The following is a 19,238-nucleotide window of genomic DNA, read 5'->3' on the forward strand; positions in this document are numbered from 1 at the left end:
AAATATTCTTTTTTTTTTTTTACATGTTTTATCATTTTATTAGGAATAATTCCAGATGGGTTACGAATAAAACTTATTCATTGAGTTTGATGAGTTTTCCAAAACCTCTTAATGAAGACATGTTCACCAATAAACAATAAAACATCAGCAGAACTATCATATACTGGGCAAAGAGTCAGGCTGATACCAAAAGCAACATGCAACATAAAAAATATACAATATAAAGGAAGACAATCTGCTGAGTATTAAAAATCATCTCAATATGAACTCTTTGCAACTAGCACAGCACTAATTAGCTATTAAATCCAAACCACACCAAGGTAAGCTTGGCTGATAGAAGCCAGGAATCAATAATGGGGGGAAATATAAGCTCCTCAGTGCAAAAGAACTGAATAGTGTTTTGGAGCATTTCCCTGGCTGGTACAAGCAGTATTAAAAAATCTTTTTGAAAAAAAAAGTCTTTTTGGCAAGGGAGAAAAATAAATACAAATGGAATGCTACATTTTTTAAATCAGCAGATTGTCCCAGGAATGATAAAGGTATCAGTAAAGTAGCAAGGGGATAACTTTAAAACATTATTTGTTGTGGGCTCAAAAAAACATTCAAAATGGATTTATTTAAAGGTGTCACATTAGCTACGTCCAGGAATTTAGGCTTAAGGAAAGTAAAATTAAAAGAGGACACTTTTTTTTCCCAAGTTAAGAGAATCTCTTTAAAACCAAGCCTATTGCTAAATGGCAACATTCTACTTGGTAAACAATAATTGGCAACAAAATAAGTTTAAACGCTGTAATATTCTGCCCAAACCAGTCCCAGATACTGTTTAATAACCAAGATGCAAACTAATTTTGTTGTAACAAGCCTAGACCAATTCCATCAAACATGTCCTTGGTTAGATATCCAGTTTCATTTAACGTTCTGAAACCTCATTTGACAGCCAGTCAAGTCCCTCATACAGACCGGTTCCTTGTGTAGCACAAGTGGCTTGAACATACCATGTTCTGTTACGAAGAGACTGAGGACCTAATTTACCTGTCATTTCACTAATGGCCATAGCATTCGGCAAATCCTGTTTGTTTGCAAAAAGCAGAAACATGGCATCTTGCAGCTCATCCTCCTGAAGCATTTTCTGCAGCTCTTCTTCTCCTTCCTGAATTCTTTCACGATCATTGCTATCTACCACAAAAATAAGACCCTGGGTATTTTGGAAGTAATGCCTCCAGAGAGGCCTAATTTTATCTTGACCACCAACATCACATACTGTGAAACAATTGTTCTTATATTCTACTGTTTCCACATTAAAACCAATGGTAGGAATGGTGGTGACTATCTCTCCTAACTTCAGTTTATACAGAATGGTCGTCTTGCCAGCAGCATCCAATCCAGCCATCAAAATGCGCATCTGCTTCTTGCTGAAGAGAGGGGAGAAGAGGGAGGAGATGGTGAAGCCCATGGTGGTAGTGGCACTTGCGATGGGCAGGAGCAGAAGGGGTTTGGGGCGACCCCGGGCCTTCTTTTACACTCCTGGCAAACTCAGGGAGGAAAGAGGAGCTGAGGGCTGCAGGGACGGCTCGCTAGCCAGTGTGTACCATGGAGCTCCCCTCTGGGACAGGAATTAGCAGGGTGATGACCTTCTTGACGACTCTAAAATACTGTTATCATGTGATCTATCAATCTCACTCCTTGGTATTTACCCCAATGAGTTGAAAACTTATGCCCACACAAAAACCTGCACACAGATATTTATAACAGCTTTATTCATAATTGTCAAAACTTGGAAGCACCGGGCTTCCCTGGTGGCGCAGTGGTTGGGAGTCTGCCTGCCAATGCAGGGGACACGGGTTCGTGCCCTGGTCTGGGAGGATCCCACATGCCGCGGAGCAACTGGGCCCATGAGCCACAATTGCTGAGCCTGCGCGTCTGGAGCCTGTGCTCCACAGCAAGAGAGGCCGCGGTGGTGAGAGGCCCGCGCACCGCGATGAAGAGTGGCCCCCGCTTGCCGCAACTGGAGAAAGCCCTCGCACAGAAACGAAGACCCAACACAGCCATAAATAAATAAATAAATAAAACTTGGAAGCACTGAAATGTCCTTCAGTAGGTGAATGGATAAATAAACTGTGATACATCCAGACAATGGAATATTATTCAGCGCTAAAGAGAAAAGAGTTATCAAGCCACAAAAAGACATGAAGGAAACTTCAATGCATGTTACTTAGTGAAAGAAGCCAATCTGAAAAGCCTATACAGTATAATTCCAACTCTATGATATTCTGGAAAAGACTAAACTATGAAGACAGTAAAAAGATCAGTGCTTGCCAGGGTTTGTTGGGGAGAGGGATGAACGGGTGGAGCACAGAGGCTTTTTAAGGCAGTGAAAGTATTCTACGTAATACTGTAATGGTGGGTACATGGCATTTTACATTTGCCTAAACCCATAGAATATACAACACAAACAGTGAACCCTAGCGTAAACTGTGGGCTTTAGTTAATAATAACATATCAATATTGGTCCATCAATTGTAACAAATGTACCAGACTAATGCAAAATGCTAATAATTGGAGAAGTTGGGGTTGGGAAGTGAGGGGAACTCTCTGTACTTTCTGCTCAATTTTTCTGTAAACCTAAAACGGCTTAACAGTTTTTAAAGTCTATTAACTAAACAAAACAAGAACATCAACAACATGGAAGTAATGACATTAAATGATTGGCAAGTCATCTTGGATCCTGAATTCAGTTGAACTGCATGTACTCAGGGACAGTCTATAAGCCGAAGGCAAAGTTAGACCCCAACTAGCTTCCTTGGTGAGTTTTCTGCTGTTTTCTTTAAGCTGCAGCCATGTCTGAACTCTGGTTTTGCCATTTCTCTACAACTTGCCCCGTTTGACAACTTGAACAATTGCAGCTCTCTTCTGTCCCAGCACTTACTAACGGGGGTTGCATCCTTATGCTGTTGGTATCATATGCTGAGAAAATTACTAAACACATTTTTTATCTTTCCCTTTACAAAAGTAGAGGTGCATAAAGTGACATAGCAATCATTTTCACAATTAGGGAACTCAAGTAGTCGAGAAGCTAATCAATTACACTGTACAGTGCTCAAAGGGCTCAGAAATTTGCAGGACCGGATACCTCTGGAAGTAGGAGTAAACGTAGATCTGAAAAGAGAAAGGTAGTGAAAGTCAGCTAAAGAAACAGTTAGACTCCCCCCCACCCCCGCCTCCCCGCCCCACCACAGACCATGCCCTCATCCACTTAGCTCAACTAGGGAATAGCCCTTGCCTCACTCTGCAGAAAACTGTAGGTTTATTCTCTGGAGAGCACAAAACAAGTCCTAAGAAACACCAGACTCGATTGAAGGCAGGGATTACATACTGGAAGTTGAAGCATCCTGCTCTCTTCTCACACTTGGATTTCAGAATCCTAGAAACCATACATGGCTTCTGGCAGGTTTCTATGGGAAATCTAACCAGTCTAAGAGGGAAAAAAAAAACTAAGAAACTGATAACAGAATCCTCTGCAATGGCCCAGGAGGATTGCTATTCAGTGAAGCCTCAGTTGACAAGTCTTTCACACTGGTCTGATTATCCAATCATCTTTTTAGTGCCCTACACCTTGAGCAGAGCATATGAAGACAACATCATTAATTACCAAGGAAATGTAAATCAAAACCATAATGAAGTAACATTACATATCACTAGAATGACTAAAATTAAAAAGACTGTTAATACTAAGTGTTGGTAAAGATGCAGAGCAATTAGAACTCTCATACATTGCTGATGGGAATGTAGAAACAGGGCAACCACTTTGGGAAAACAGTTTGACAGTTTTTTTTTTATAAAGTTAAGAATATCCTTACCATAAACCCCAGCAATTCTACAACTTGGTATTTACCCAAGAGAAATGAAAACATTTGTCCATACAATACGTTGTACACAAATATTCATAACAGCTTTATGCCTAATAGCTTCAACTGGAAACAAACCAAATGTCCATCTCTAAATGAATGGATAAATAAATTGTGCTCTATTAATGTAACGGGATACTATTCAGCAATAAAAAAGGAAGTAAACTACAGATTCACGCATCATTAATGAATCTCAGAAACATTACACATGAAGTCATTTGTATGGAATTCTAGAGCAAGCAAAACTAATCTATTGTGGCATAAAGCAGATCACTGTTTGCCTAAGGTTGGAGTTGGGGGAATAATGACAATAAAGGGTACCAGGGGTGATGGAAATATTCTACATCTTGATTGTAGTGATGGTTACATGGGTATATACCTGTAAATACATGTTAAAATTGGTACATTTATTGTATGTAAATTATACCAGTGGAATGAGAATACAAATTATATCTCATAAAGTTTACTTTTTAAAAAAATTCATTACATATTCAAGGATCATTGAACATTTGAGAAAAGCATTTAATATGGGAGAAAGAGACCAAGAGAAATAACCAGAAAAAGTAAGCTGAAGAAAACAGAGACTGTGTATGGGCCAAAAAATATTTTTAATGAAAACTTACCATTAATATCCTCAGAGATACTTTGCTTCAAAAAAATGATACAACACCTACAAAATAAGAAAGATTGCTATAGTGAAAGAATATTCAGAGAACAAAAAAAGAGCTCTTATAAATTAAAAGTACAATAGCAAAAAAATTTAACTGAATAGAAATGTTGGAAGATTATCTTTATTCATTTTTTATATTGGAGTATATTTGATTTACAATGTTGTGTTAGTTTCAGGTGTACAGCAAAGTGATTTAGTTATACATATACATATGTCTATTCTTTTTCAGATTCTTTTCCCATATAGGTTATTGCAGAATACTGAGTAGAGTTCCCTGTGCTATACAGTAGGTCCTTGTTGCTTATCTATTTTATATATAGTAGTGTGTGTATGTTAATCCCAATCTCCTAATTTATCCCTCCCCCTATCTTTCCCCTTTGGTAACCATAAGTTTGTTTTCTAAGTCTGTGAGTCAGTTTCTATTTTGTAAATAAGTTCATTTGTATCATTGTTTTTTAGATTCCACATGTAAGTGATATCATGTGATATTTGACTTTCTCTGTCTGACTTACTTCACTTAGTATGATAATCTCTAGGTCCAACCATGTTGCTGCAAGTGGCATTATTTCATTCTTTTTTATGGCTGAGTAATATTCCATTGTATATATGTACCACATCTTCCTTATCCATTCCTCTGTCGATGGATGTTTAGGTTGCTTCCATGTCTTGGCTATTGTAAATCGTGCTACAACGAACATTGGTGTACATGTATCTTTTCAAAGCATGGTTTTCTCTAGATATATGCCCAGGAGTGGGATTGCTGGATCATATGGTAGCTCTATTTTTAGTTTTTTAAGGAACCTCCATACTGTTTTTCATAGTGGCTGCACCAATTTACATTCCCACCAACAGTGTAGGAGGGTTCCCTTTTGTCCACACCCTCTCCAGCATTTATTATTTGTAGACTTTTTTATGATGGCCATCTGACTGGTGTGAGGTGATACCTCATTGTAATTTTGATTTGCATTTCTTTAATAATTAGCAATGTTGAGCATCTTTTCATGTGATTTTTGACCATCTGTATGTCTTCTTTGGAGAAATGTCTATTTAGATCTCCTGCCAATTTTTTGATTGGGTTGTTTGTTTTTTGATATTGAGCTGCATGAGCTATTTGTGTATTTTGGAGATTAATCCCTTGTCAGTCGCATCATTCACAAATATTTTCTCCCATTCTGTGCATTGTCTTTTCATTTTGTTTATGGTTTCCTTTGCTGTACAAAAGCTTTTAAGTATAATTAGGTCCCATTTATTTATTTTTGTTTTTATTTTCATTACTCTAGGAGGTAGATCCAAAAAGATACTGCAGCAATTTATGTCAAAGTGTGTTCTGCCTATGATTTCCTCTAAGAGTTTTATAGTATCTGGTCTTACATTTAGGCCTTTGATACATTTTTAGTTTATTTTTGTGTATGGTGTTAGGGAGTGTTCTAATTTCATTTTTTAGATGTAGCTGTCTAGTTTTCACAGCACCACTTATTGAAGAGACTCTCTTTTCTCCATTGTGTATTCTTGCCTCCTTTGTCATAGTTTAATTGACCATAGGTGCGTTGATTTATTTCTGGGCTTTCTATCCTGTTCCATTGATCTATATGTCTATTTTTGTGCTGGTACCATACTCTTTTAATGACTGTAACCTTGTAGTATAGTCTGAAGTCAGGGAGCCTGATTCCTCCAGCTCTGTTTTTCTTTCTCAGGATTGCTTTGGCTATTTGGGGTCTTTTGCATTTCCATACAAATTTTAAAGTTTTTTGTTCTAGTTCTGTGAAAAATGCCATTGGTAATTTGATAGAGATTACACTGAATCTGTAGATTGCCTTGGGTCATACAGTCATTTTGACGATATTGATTCTTATGGAAGATTATTTTTAAAAAATCTTCCAGAAAGTGGGAGGGGGGAAAATACCTAAAAATATGGAAAATAGAAAAGAAAATCAAGACTCAGTTTGGGAAGTCTGTGATATGAATTACAGAAAGAAAAACAGGAGGGAATCATCAAAGAAATAACTCAAGAAAAATTTTCAGAACTGGAGGGTAGGAGTTTCCAGATCAAAAGAACCCTTTGAGTATCTAATGGGTAAAAATAGAGGCACACCAAGGCATGTCATGATAAAATTTCAGAAACTAAAAACAAAGAGGAGATGTTTCCAGAAAGGGGGAAAACGTCTTCATACAAACAATTAAGAATCAAAATTGCTTTTTAGGCTTCTTGATAGCAACATTAGAAGCTGGAAGACAGGGAATAATTCCTCCAAAATTCTGAGTAAAACTTGTATACCTGACGTAGAATCCTAATTCAAGTCAAATTGTCAATTAATGGTTAGAGTTTAATAAAGACATTCTCAGAAGTACAATGTGTCAAAAAAGTACATGTTTGTTTTTTTAAGAAACTACTAGAGGTTGTGATTCATCAAAACAAAGGACTAAATATAGAAAGAGATGGGAATCAGGGACAAGGGGATCCAAAAAAGGGATGAGGGAACTCCCCAAGACAATGGTGAAGGAAACCAAGATCACATCTGTATCACAACCAGCCCATACCAGAGCAGATTAGAAGGCTCCAGGGACAGGTACTTCCAGAAAGTGAAACTGAATGTACATCTGATGCATCTGGAGCAATCATGAGAAGATTTAGAGAATTGGTAGAGGATTTGGGGTTGAATTAGCGATAATAATACACACAAGAAAACTAAGCAAATGGAAAAATTAAGACAGTTAATTCCAGGGAAAGTAAAACCTTATGCAGGAAGGGAAAAGTAATCTTAATCATAGGACACTCATAGTTCAACCATGAATAGTATTTACATCACCATAATAATGTAAACATTGAATATTGAGGTAACCAAATTTATGATATAAGTGCACTGAGAGCATAAGGAGATGGGAAATATTCATGCTTGTGAAAAATCTAGAAGTAGCAGCAGAAGCATGTTATTTAGTAATTCAGAGGTAAATAGAATCAGTTAAAGGGTTGAAAGTATAATAGTTGCCTCTGGGAAGCAGGAAATTAAGGGAAGAAGTGATGAGTTTACAATTTTGTAATAAGCCATGCAGAACTCTTAAAACTAAGCACACAACACCTAGCTCCTTGGAGAAAAGGCTGATCCCAAGGCTAAGGCAGGGTGGGTACAAGATGAGCCTAGAACAGCTTGTTATTCCAGAAAGTAAGGAAGTACTTAGAGAATGCTGGGGTGTGTCACAAGGACACAAGAACCAGCTTGAAGGGATCCCCACTGACCACATCTGGGACAGTCTGCCCAAAATACTTAAGTGCAGTAATGTGTTATAAACCATGGAAAAAATAAGAGTTTGTGAGCCTATACTGAAAACTGATAAATAACAAATAATAAATAAATACATAGGGGTGGGAGTCCGGGGGTGTGGTCTCTTGAATGTCAAGGGGGTCTCTTGAAGAATGTCAAGAGCCAGCTGGTGAATGTGGAGGGAATTCTAGAGTTAGGAAAATCCTCATTTTGTAATCATCATTATAAAGATTGAATCAGGCAAGAATCGTCAGTGGATACTAATTCTAGGGGAAGTTCTGATGAGAAACAGGATACTTATATGGTCTTAAAGTGTCTATCTACAAGCCGCTTATTAGTTGCAAGGGAGAGGCGAAGAATTAATTCTATAATGACAGAAATAGGGCAACACCTTGGCAGAGTGATTAAAATTAACGACAGCTAGGAGGGACAGGTGAACACTGTGTGTTTCCAAATGTGATACCCTGAAAGGACACCACATCTCCAATACAGTATTCTGGTCATGAAGTCATAACCACAATTTAATCAAAATGAGCATTTGTATATATGAGGAATATTCTAGTTTAAAAGATAGGTGAGAGGGACTCTATTCTTAACAAATGTCAATGTCATAAAAATCAAAGAAAGGCTGTGGAAACGTTCTAGATTAAAAGAGGTTAAAGAGATATGACAGCTAAAAGCAGTACTTGACCCTTGACTGGGTTCTGTGCTGGAGGGGAAAATGCAACAAAGGACATTGTTAGATCAACTGACAAAATTAGAATACAGACAGTAGATTAGATAACAATTACTGTAGCAATGTAAGTTGTAAGTATATGAAGTTGATAACTGTACTGTAGTTATGTAAGAGACTATTTCTATTCTTAGGAAACACCAAAGGATTTAGGGGTAAAGGACTATGAGGTATATAGCTTACCATCAAATGGTGCAGGAAAAAATTTTGGAGAGAGAGGGTACATGATAAAGCAAATGGGTTTAAAATGTTAACAATAAGTAAATCAGGGTATATGGATGCTTCTTATTCTATTTTTATAAATTTGAAATTATTGCCAGATAAAACGTTAAAAAGAAACTAAACACATCCTTATTTTTTTTTTTAAAGGTTAACAGATTTTTTTCTTTTTCTTGCCTGCATTTGGTCTTTGTTGCTTTCTCCAGTTGCGGCGAGCAAGGGGCTACTCCCTGTTGCAGTGCGCGGGCTGGGCTTCTCATTGCGGTGGCTTCTCTTGTTGTGGAGCACAGGCTCTAGGCACGCAGGCTTCAGTAGTTGTGGCGCACGAGCTTAGCTGCTCTGTGGCATGTGGGATCATCCCGGACCAGGGATCGAACCCGTGTCCCCTGCATTAGCAGGCGTATTCTTAACCATTCTGCCACCAGGGAAGTCCCTAAACACATCTTCATGTCCCCGGAATTTTAATTAAAAAATAATAGTACAATAAATACTATGTATCCACCTTAAGAAATAACATATTACTAATTGAAAAAATTTACCTTGAGCAACCTGAGTATTGATATATTTGTGGGGAAAGACTAATAAATCACAGATTCCACAGATACACAGAAGACATAGATTAGATATATATGTAGATATATTTCCGTGTCCCTCCTTCTAGTATCTTTCATCTAGAGCCTGCTAACATGTGTTCCCAATGCTTAAAGTTCAGCATGTATTGTATGGTCTCAGTGATTTAAAAAACATAAAAGTATGGTTATAAAAATTATACTATGAGGAAATACACAAAACTGAATTTCATTTTCTGTTTCATAAACTTATGTGTTTTCCAGACTTTCTCTAATAACCATACATAACATTTATTTTATCAAAATAGTTACAGTTTTAAAAATCAGCCTATATAATTTTGCATGTATCATATGATCACAATCAATAAAACTATAGACAACAAAAGAATGAAAAGGAAGGTACCAAAAATGATTAGTTCTGGGTGATGAGAACATGATTTTTTTTCTTCTTTCAATCCTTCCCTATTTTCCTAATTACTGCTATAATAACAAAACACCAATTTTCTTTTTTCATCAATGAGAGAGTTACAGATTATTTTTTAAATGAGGTCCTCGCACCTCACTATATGCACCAAAACTAATTCCAGGGATTTTAAAGAATTAACTTTTCAAATTGTACAAAACTTGGAGAATATGAAATCAAACCGCTTGAAGGGGGTAATTTTCTAAACGTATGAATACTAAGAGAAATCACAAAGAAAAGGATTTGCTGTATAAAAATTCTGTAATATTGTACAGTCAGAATAGTATCTCAAGTCCCAAGGTTGTGACTTCACACTGATAGAAATGCTAACATAAGCCTCCTTAACCCTTCAGCCCTTTTGACGTAATCTCTCTCCAGGCCCCTCTCCTTGGTGGCTCAGATTGGCCCGTTTATTCATTTCCACTCCCACCTCTCGGGGAAGACAACCTGAAGGGCTCTAGTGCAACAAGCTCCTTTCTTGCTTGACCTTGACATAAAGCAGTAACAATTCTCAACACTCTCCATCCGTCTCTTTGCTTCCTGACCCTCCTAGAGATGAAAGCTAGAGAACGCCTTTTTCCCTCCTTTATCCCATTTCCTGGCAGAAGGCGAGAGGCTTCTCTCCCAGGCTTGGCCAAGGACTCCTGCAGAAGGGCCAGTGTGGCCGTCCTCTCTCCAGGATGGCGTCTTTGTCTGTGATTGCTGTTCCATCTCCAGCAGCGAGGCAGACCATCTGCTGATGCCTACACCAGCTGCCGTCTCGTCTTAGCTTTCTCGTCTCCCCTGAGAATTCCCTGATTCAGGCACATGGTATTCTCTCCTGCCCTTGCTCAGCCTGGGTCCTTATCTTTAGGGAGCTTTCACAATCTCTCCCCTTCACTTAGCATCGCCCTGGTTTCCCCTTGGGGACTGAGGTCTGTAGCCCTCCCCAAATGAGTCCCCTAGTGTTATATATGCCACCACATGGGACCATAGAAAAGGGAGTGCATCCTGGAAAGTATTTGAGAGAGCTCACAAGGGACATATAGCTTCCGCCAGGAGGAAAACAGATCCCGGGGCTCTCAATCCCAGGGGACCTTAGTTTCAGTTCCCCATATGGAGTCTCAGACCTGTGAATCATGCCCAAGGTTGAAAGTTTACTTCGGTATAGTTTCACGGAGAAAAAGAAAAAATATAAAAAGAGCTCATTCATTTAGATAAGACTCTTTTTCCACCTAGAAAGCTCTCCCCCACATGTCTCCACATTTTTAAATCAGACACATCCTTCAGGGTCTGGAATAAATGCCATCTACCTCAGAAAGTCTTCTCTGATCTTCAGATGAGTATGATCTTTCCTCCTTCTCAAATCCCTTAGTCCTGTATTCGTATGTCTCCTGGGCAGAACAGGTGCTTCCCATCCCCTGCTACAATGCCCATGCCCTGCCTTTCTCAGCCTACTGCTGAGTCCTCAGCACATGCAAGGCCCAGCTTGGTCAAGTTACAGCATGAACTGAGTTGACCTGAGCGGAGCTGCTGGCAGCCCTGAATCATGACAGTAATAATTCTCTGCAAATGGCTGCTGGCTGGCTGGCTGCATAAAACTCTTACCCAGACCACAGAGCTCTGTTTTCCAGAGCTCTCTTGTGCCCTGCGCCCCTACTCTCTCCATCACGACCTGGTCCATGCCAGGCCCAGGACACTTGAGCCCAGCATGGTTCTTATAACACTAATGAGTTACACAACTCATTTTCCTTCTTCCCTTCATTGTCGGTCAGGTCCCTCAAAGCAGAGACCGAGACGGATTCTTGGACAAGTGATGTATTGAGGGAGTACTCTCAGGAGAAACCTGTAGATGAGGGAGAGAAGCAGGAGAAGGCAGGGGAGGAAGCTTTGCAAAGATGTCAGGGGAAATCTAGCCACAGTCTGATCAGTGGAGAGCCCTGGGTCACCAAGGGTCCAGAGGCAAGGGGGCTGGGCTACTAGACTCGCCCACTGGTCAGCCCTTGGCCAAGATGCCTCCTGAGCAGGTGAGATTTGTAACCTCCTCCACTTCCAGCTTCTATCAGCCAAGGGCATGCCTCCAGGCAAGAGTGCAGGTGTGAGCCGTTAGCAGCCAACACCCACAGCAGCCAGAGGTTGGGTGCACCAGCCTGGTACTGGGGATCTGGGTGAGACACTAACATCTGTTACCCCTCCGGCTATGGAATGAATATTTGTGTTCCCCTTCCCCACCAAATTCATATGTTAAGGCCCTAATCCCCAATGTGGTAGTGTTTGGAGATGGAACCTTTGGGAGGTAATTGGGTTTGGATGAGGTCGTGTGGGTAGAGTTCCCATTATGGCATTGGTGCCCTTCAAAGGCAACGAAGAGACCTGATCTCTCTCTCAGCCGTGTGAGGATACAGTGAGAACACAGCTGTCTATGAGCCACAGCAAGCAGGCCCTCACCATCACCCAACCATGCTGGCACCTGGATCTGGGGCTTCCAGCCTTTAGAACTGTGAGAAATAAATGTTTGTTTCTAAAGCCATCCACTCCACAGTATCTTGTTACAGCAGCCCTAACTGACTAAGACATGCCCCCTTACTTTTTCTCTTCCTGCGCATATTTTTTTTGGGCAGGTCTGTCACTTTCACTTTTTTTTTTTTAAACCTTCATAGTTGGACAGGAACACAATCACCTAATTCCAGTCTTGATCAACATTACTGAAACCCCAGACTACTTGCTTCCACAGATTGGACAAGGGGTCATTTTGAAGTTTCATCACAGAATCTTAGAGACCATCTACTGTTGTTTCTTCATTTCATAAATGAGGAAACTAAGGCACAGATAGACAAGATTTACTTTGTGCAGCAAATTTTGTAGCAGAACCAAGCCTGAGGCTGCCTAACTTTCAGGCAAGAGCTATTCCACCATACCCCCATTCCTCCTTACATCATTGCTTTATGACTATTTTGCTAAGGTTTTCTAATTAATCATTATTGGAAATGATCATTAAGTTCATTGCTTGGGAAAAAGTTGCATGCCAGGAATAGTCTTCCTTCCTGTGGTTTATGTCTTAGATGAGGACATGGAGTTAAGCCAGATATAGAACCTACTTAAAACCTTACAGAGTTTTAAACCAAACTTGAACCTTCTGGAGTTCGTTTATTCATTCTTGGCAACTTCCTGCTTCCTGATTCTTGGAAAGTTGCTGGCTCATTTAGAAGAAAAATCATGAGATTTCTTGTGCATTGAGTAGCTCTTACAAAACAATCTTTTGAGGTGTAAAGTGTAAATGAATAAGAAACAGAAGACTGAAGTTCTCCTAAAATACACATGTATGTAATCATTAAGGGAACAGGCACACTAGGCAAAATGCATAATGGTTTCTTGTGCAGAAAGAGTATTATGCCCAGCAAATCCCAAACATGCTAGAGTTTTCCCTTTGTCTGAGACTCTCTTTGTCAAAGGGTATTAGCGGGAGCATGGTCAGGGCTAAACCCATTCTACTCTCTCTCCCAAGCATTTCTCTTGAAATATGCTCTATGAATAAGGGTTCTTTCTGCTTCGCAATCCAAACTGGTCAGAATAACCTATCACGGAATCAGAGCCTTTAGGCTAAAAGAATGTGGTCATCCAGTTTCCTGACCATCATGGGCCAATTAGGACAATTGTTTTTCTGTATTTAAAGCTCTGAAGGTTGAATGCCGTGGAAGAGCGGTCGCCTCAGAACACACATGATTTCCATTGACACAAATAAGACATTTTTGTTTCTTCTTTGACCTTCAGTCACCTAGAAGGCTGGCTGGTCTCTACCCTGGTCCACACTCCAGCTCTCTCCTAGCCCTAGTTCAGTTTAAGGCTCAATAAGATTTCCTCTTATACAACAGTTCCTCTCTGTTGTATATTAGATATGATGGTCCTCCTCCTTAATAGCTGGTCTATCTGTCAAAGCAAAGGGCAAATATAAGCAATCGTCTAATGTCTAGAAACTCCGTTTGGTTATTCTAGCCAATTGGCTCCCACTTCACCCCACACATCACTCTTCTTCAGCATGATGAATTGAATTAAATTCTCCCTCCACCACACCAGTAGGAGGGAGCATCGCCCCTTCCACACAACTACAACAAATTTTCAAAACAGTTTTCAATTCTGTTTACCAGCTTTTAAACATTCCAGGTCTCCCTACTCTTTTGAAACATGGCAGATACAGCATAGCTGAGTAGATGGAGCACAGCCTTTGGAGCCAACTGACCAAGCGTAACTCCTGGCTCTGCTCCTTATTATCTTTGTGGCCTTGGGTAAGCTACTCGACATTTCTGAACCTGAGTTTCCTCGTCCATATACCAGAGTCACACTGGTTACTTGTCAGGAAGTTGTGAAGGTCGAATGAGTTGATGTTCAAAAATACCCAGCCCATAACAGGTGCTCAAAAACTGGGAGCAATTGCTATTATTACTGTTTTAGTGACATCCGTTCTTCATTGCAGATTGTGAAAAATCACCCCAATCTTACTGAAGGTCCTCTTGCTGACAGCTGGGACCAAGGTCCAAACCGTTCCTGGAGCCCTTGCTGCACTTTCTCTCCTCCTGCCCCTCAACCCCAGCCAGGGAGAGGAGAGTGTAGACTCATGAAATTGCTTTCTCAAGGTTTCCCAAGGTGAAGCAGGACCTCCCAAGAAAAGAGACGCTTGAATTATCATTCCTTTCTTGTTATTCCTCCAGGTTTTGTTTGGTGATGGCGGAATATTTTGAAGCATCAGCTCTTCTCCTTCTCCCAACTTACCTCTGACTTAAAAAAAAAAAAAAAAAAAAATCAGCCGTTTGCTGCTGCATGATCTAGCTCTCCCCGGAGGAGTTAGCCAAATTTCCAGGTATTTCCAAATATATATCAGGCACCTGGAAATGTGGGTCTGGAGTTTGGAAAAGGGTTAAAAGATGGAGACATGGATTTAGACATTGTCTTAGTCAGTTTAGGCTGCTATAACAAAATTACCAGAGATTGGTGGCTAAAACAACAAACATTTATTTCTCACAATTCTGGAGGCTGGTAAGTCCAAGCTCAAGGAACTGGTAGATCCTGTGTCTGGTGAGGCCCCACTCCCTAGCTTGTAGACACAACCACTTTCTCTCTGTATCCTCACATGGCAAAGAGAGAGAAGGCTAGCTCCCTTCCTCCTCTCATAAGGACACCAATCCCCATCACAGGCTCCACGTTCATGACCTAATTACCTCCCAAAGCCCCACCTCCAAATACCATCACACTAGGACTTCAACATAAGAATTTGGGGGGAGACACAAATGTGCAGAATATAGCAGACATCCTCTACCTGAGCTATTCATTGAACCCCAGGGGGTGAGTGCAGTCTCTGAGGTGCTAATACAGCTCATGTGCTCACAGAGCCAAGAGATGATATGTAATAGGTAATATCATCTATTACGTAATAGCCAAGAAAACTTCGAAAAAGGAAAATAATGAGGGAGGAGCTCACCTTAGAGGATGCTAAAACATATTATAAAGGTAGTTTGAAAAAAATCTAGTATGCTACCCAATAGAACAAAATAAGTAGTCCAGACCACAGTGCACACATAACAAATTCATATGTGATCAGTAAATGCTGCCATGTAATTGGTTGGCTGTTTGAAAAATCGAATTAGGTCTTCAGGCAGCAGCAGTTAGCTCTTACCCAAAATTCTACAGGGTCCCCCAACTGGAAGCAAAAGACTGAGATGGTAGAATTGGAGGCAGAAGCAGCCTGGGTCCCTGAGTCACCACTTGGAAGAACACACTCAGAAGTGCCACCTGACCATTACTGGGCTTGACATCAATGAGAATTGAGGCTTTGTTGTGTTAAGTCTTTGAGATTTCAGGGTTTAACAGTTGTAGCAGCTAGCTTTAATTATCTCAAATACAACGCCTTCGCACCTTATGCCACACATCAAAATCAAAATAAATTCTAGATAGAATAAGAAATTAAATGTTAAGAAATGGAAGAAAATAAAGATGAATGTTTATTTGACCTCTGGATAAGGTTTTTCTAAGGCCTAAAAGTGGTAGAAGACACTACAAAAGAAAAGATCCATAGTTTAACTGCAAAGAAAATTTAAAATTCTGTTTACAACAGATTTGAATTTAAAAACAGAATTGAATAACAAATGGGAAGGATATGTTTGCAGCAGCTATGCGAAAGGGTTAATAGCCCTAATATATAAAGAGCTCATAAAAATGGAGGCCGGGGGAGAGAGAAAGGATTATCTGAAGCAAAGCTTTAATCATAGCTGGCTTGTCCTGATACCTAAAATGTTTCTGAGTTCCACTGGTTCTGCCAATTGATTTGTGTTCTGTACATGCAAACTGTATTTAACATTGGCTCAAACCCAACCTAATTAGTAAAGTCAATCTGCCGCAAAGAAAAGATCATTATGATGCTTCATACAGCCAAATGTCTGTGATATTTCTAGAATGTGCTATTGGAAGTTCTCCACATGACTGCTCCCCTCTGTTGGTGCAAGAAATTTAGAGCTGGTCATACCACCCTTTCTGGGAGCTCTACAGTAATGGTAGGACTGTCCCTAGGAACAGAGCTAGAGCAGACGATGAAGAAATTGAAGCAATTTAAAAAACCAATCCTGCTTGTATTCATTGGGTCATACAGTCATTGAATTATATTATTGAGCCCGTTACCTGGTACTAGTTACTTTCTATGCACTACCTTATTTAATCCTCACAACGACCCTGCAGCTAGGTCTCATTTTTTCCTCTTTTTCAAATACGGAAACTAAGACTCAAGTGGGTGAAATAATTTGGCCAACATTACACAGGGAACTGGCAGAGCCGAGATCTGCACACAGGATGTTTGACTCCAAGGGCATGTCCCTAATCGCTGCTACATTGCCTCCTGCTGATCTGAAGGAAGGTTCAACATAGATGACATTTCTGGCAAGAGCGGGGCTTGAGGGGACAGACAAGGGAATGGAGAATGGATAGAGTGAGGCAAGGGTATGGATTCTGCTGCCAGCTACCATCTGGCCTAGAACAACTAAGGAAAACCCAGACAAAATATATGAAACAACAGTTTTCAAGATACTAGATATCAGAAAGAGAAGGACAGTGATCCTTGGGAGATGGGAATAAATGTAAGTCCTATGATTGTCCCACCTAACTGCCCAGAGAGATTCCAGGCCACGTTGCAGGAAGCGGGAGCCCAGGCAGAACCCAGCAGTCTCCTGAGTTGAGGAGATGGAGGTGGGATGGCAAGGAGGCTACAATTCACAGGCCAGCAACTGGGAAAGAGAGGGCTATACACGGAGAGAGAGCTCTGGAGATGTGCAGAGGGTCTTCTTTGAGTCTTCAGCTAAGTTCTCATCAGTACCTACATGTGAAGAAACAATCCAAGACCATGGAAAGAGAAAAGATTAGAAGGAAAAATTCCTGGGGCTCATGCAAGGCTAGAAATGATTCTTGTTTTCAACAGCCAGACTGGAAAGCCTCAGAAATCATGGGACATTGGGAAAAGTACCAGGAAGGGTTTTGCCTCATTTGTGAGGCAGAATTAACCCTAGAAAAAATTCTGTTCTGGTTCTGTCTAACAAGGCTTAAAAGTAAGATCTGAAAAAAAAAAAAAATCAAACTGTTTCCAAGTAATTTAGCTCCATCCCAGAATAAAACTAAAGAATCATATAGGAAGAAAAAAAATATCCAGCACCCAACAAGGTAAAATTCACAATGCCTGACATCTAATAAAAAATTAGGATTGCAAAATAGTGGGAGAATAAGGCACGTAATGAGGAGAAAACCAACCAATTGAAACTGACCCAGAAATGACACAGATGATGGAATTAATAGACAAGGATATTAAAAGTTATTATAACTGCATTCCATATGTTCAAGAAGCTAAAGGGAAGATTGAGCATGTTTAGTAGAGACATAAAAGGTATAAAAAAGATCCAAATCATATGTCTAGAGATAAAAAAAACCGCAATATCTGAGATGAAAAATAAGCTGGATGGGATTAGACAGCACAGAGAAAGGAATAGCGAACTTGATGACACAGCAATAGGAACTATCCAAAATAAAATAGAGAAAAAAAGACTGAAAAAAATAAACAAAGCAACAGTGAGCTGTGGAACAATTTTAGTAAGCCAAATACATGGGTAATTGAAATCCCCAAAGGAGGACAGGACCAAAAGAAATAATGTTGAAGAGATAATGGCTGTAAATTTTCCAAACTTGATGAAAACTATATATTCACATATCCAAAATGCTCAACAAGATCCAAGTACAAAAAATATCACAACCAATTGCTGAAAACAGTATAGTTAGGAACCCTACAAAGGACATAAAATGAAATAATAAAAATACACAATTAATTCTAAAGAAGGCAGGAAAAGAATACAGAAAACAAACAACAAAATGTTAGATTTAAACCCAACCAAATTTTTTTAAAAAATCAAATTAAGGTATATGTTCTAAACTACCCCAGAAAAAAAATTTATAAGATTGGATAAATAAAGCAAACTCAAACTATAGGAAACCCACTTTAAATATAAAGACACAAATAGATTTGAAGGAAAGGGATGGTAAAAGATATACCACAGTGCATTAGATCCCCAGGGCTGCCATAACAAATTATCACTAACTTGTTGACTGAAAACAACAGAAATTTATTCTCTCACAGTTCTGGAGGCTAGAAGTCTGCAATCAAGGTGTTGGCAGGGTCATGATCCCTCTGGAGGCTCTAATGAAGAGTTCTTCTTTGCCTCTTCCAGCTTTCTGGTGGCTCCTGGTGTTCCTTGGCTTATGGCAGCATCATTCCAATATCGTCTCCATCTTTACCTGGCCTCCCCTTTGCCTCTGTGTGTCTTTTCATGTCTCGAAAGGACACTCTCATTGGCCCACCCTAATCCAGTATGATCACATCTTGATCCTTAATTGCATCTGCAAAGACCCTATTCCAAATAAGATCCCATTCTGAGGTTCCAAGTAGACATGAATTTTGGGGGGGGACACTTTTCAAGCCACTACACATTCCAACACTAATTTTAAAAACCTGGGGTAGTTATCATAATACCAGACAAAGTCGATTTCAGAGCAACAAATATATCCAGGGATAATAATATCATTTCATATTGATAAAGGGATCAATTACTCAAGACATAATAATTCTAAATGTTTATGCAGCTAATAACAGAACTTCAAAATACATGAAGCAAAAACTGATAGAACTACTATGATAAATAGACAAAAATTCACAATTATAGTTGGAGATTTCAACACCCCTGTCTCAATAATTGACAGGATGAGTAGAAAAATAACCTGTAAAACATAGAAGACCTAAAAGCACTATCCAAAAAATTGACTTAATTGATATTTATAGACCATTCCACACAACAACAGCAGCATGTACATTATTCTCAAGTGCACACAGAATATTTACCAAGATAGACCATATTCTGGGC

General features: G+C 39.6%; 1 protein-coding gene across 1 annotated transcript; it reads right to left on the reverse strand.

The window, feature by feature from the left end:
• Nucleotides 1-370: 370 nt before the first annotated feature.
• LOC118890501 (ADP-ribosylation factor 4-like) lies at nucleotides 371-1,479 on the reverse strand. Its single transcript, XM_036843455.1, has one exon. The coding sequence runs from the start codon at nucleotides 1,451-1,453 to the stop codon at nucleotides 911-913; it is 543 nt and encodes a 180-aa protein (XP_036699350.1). The 5' UTR covers nucleotides 1,454-1,479; the 3' UTR covers nucleotides 371-910.
• Between the last annotated feature and the right edge of the window lie 17,759 nt (nucleotides 1,480-19,238).

The sequence above is a fragment of the Balaenoptera musculus genome, chromosome 2 (genome assembly GCF_009873245.2).
Source record: "Balaenoptera musculus isolate JJ_BM4_2016_0621 chromosome 2, mBalMus1.pri.v3, whole genome shotgun sequence".
Lineage (NCBI taxonomy): Eukaryota > Metazoa > Chordata > Mammalia > Artiodactyla > Balaenopteridae > Balaenoptera > Balaenoptera musculus.

Excerpts from the sequence above, each read along its gene's own strand:
- LOC118890501 (XM_036843455.1), bottom strand. The coding sequence starts at position 1,453 with ATGGGCTTCACCATCTCCTCCCTCTTCTCCCCTCTCTTCAGCAAGAAG.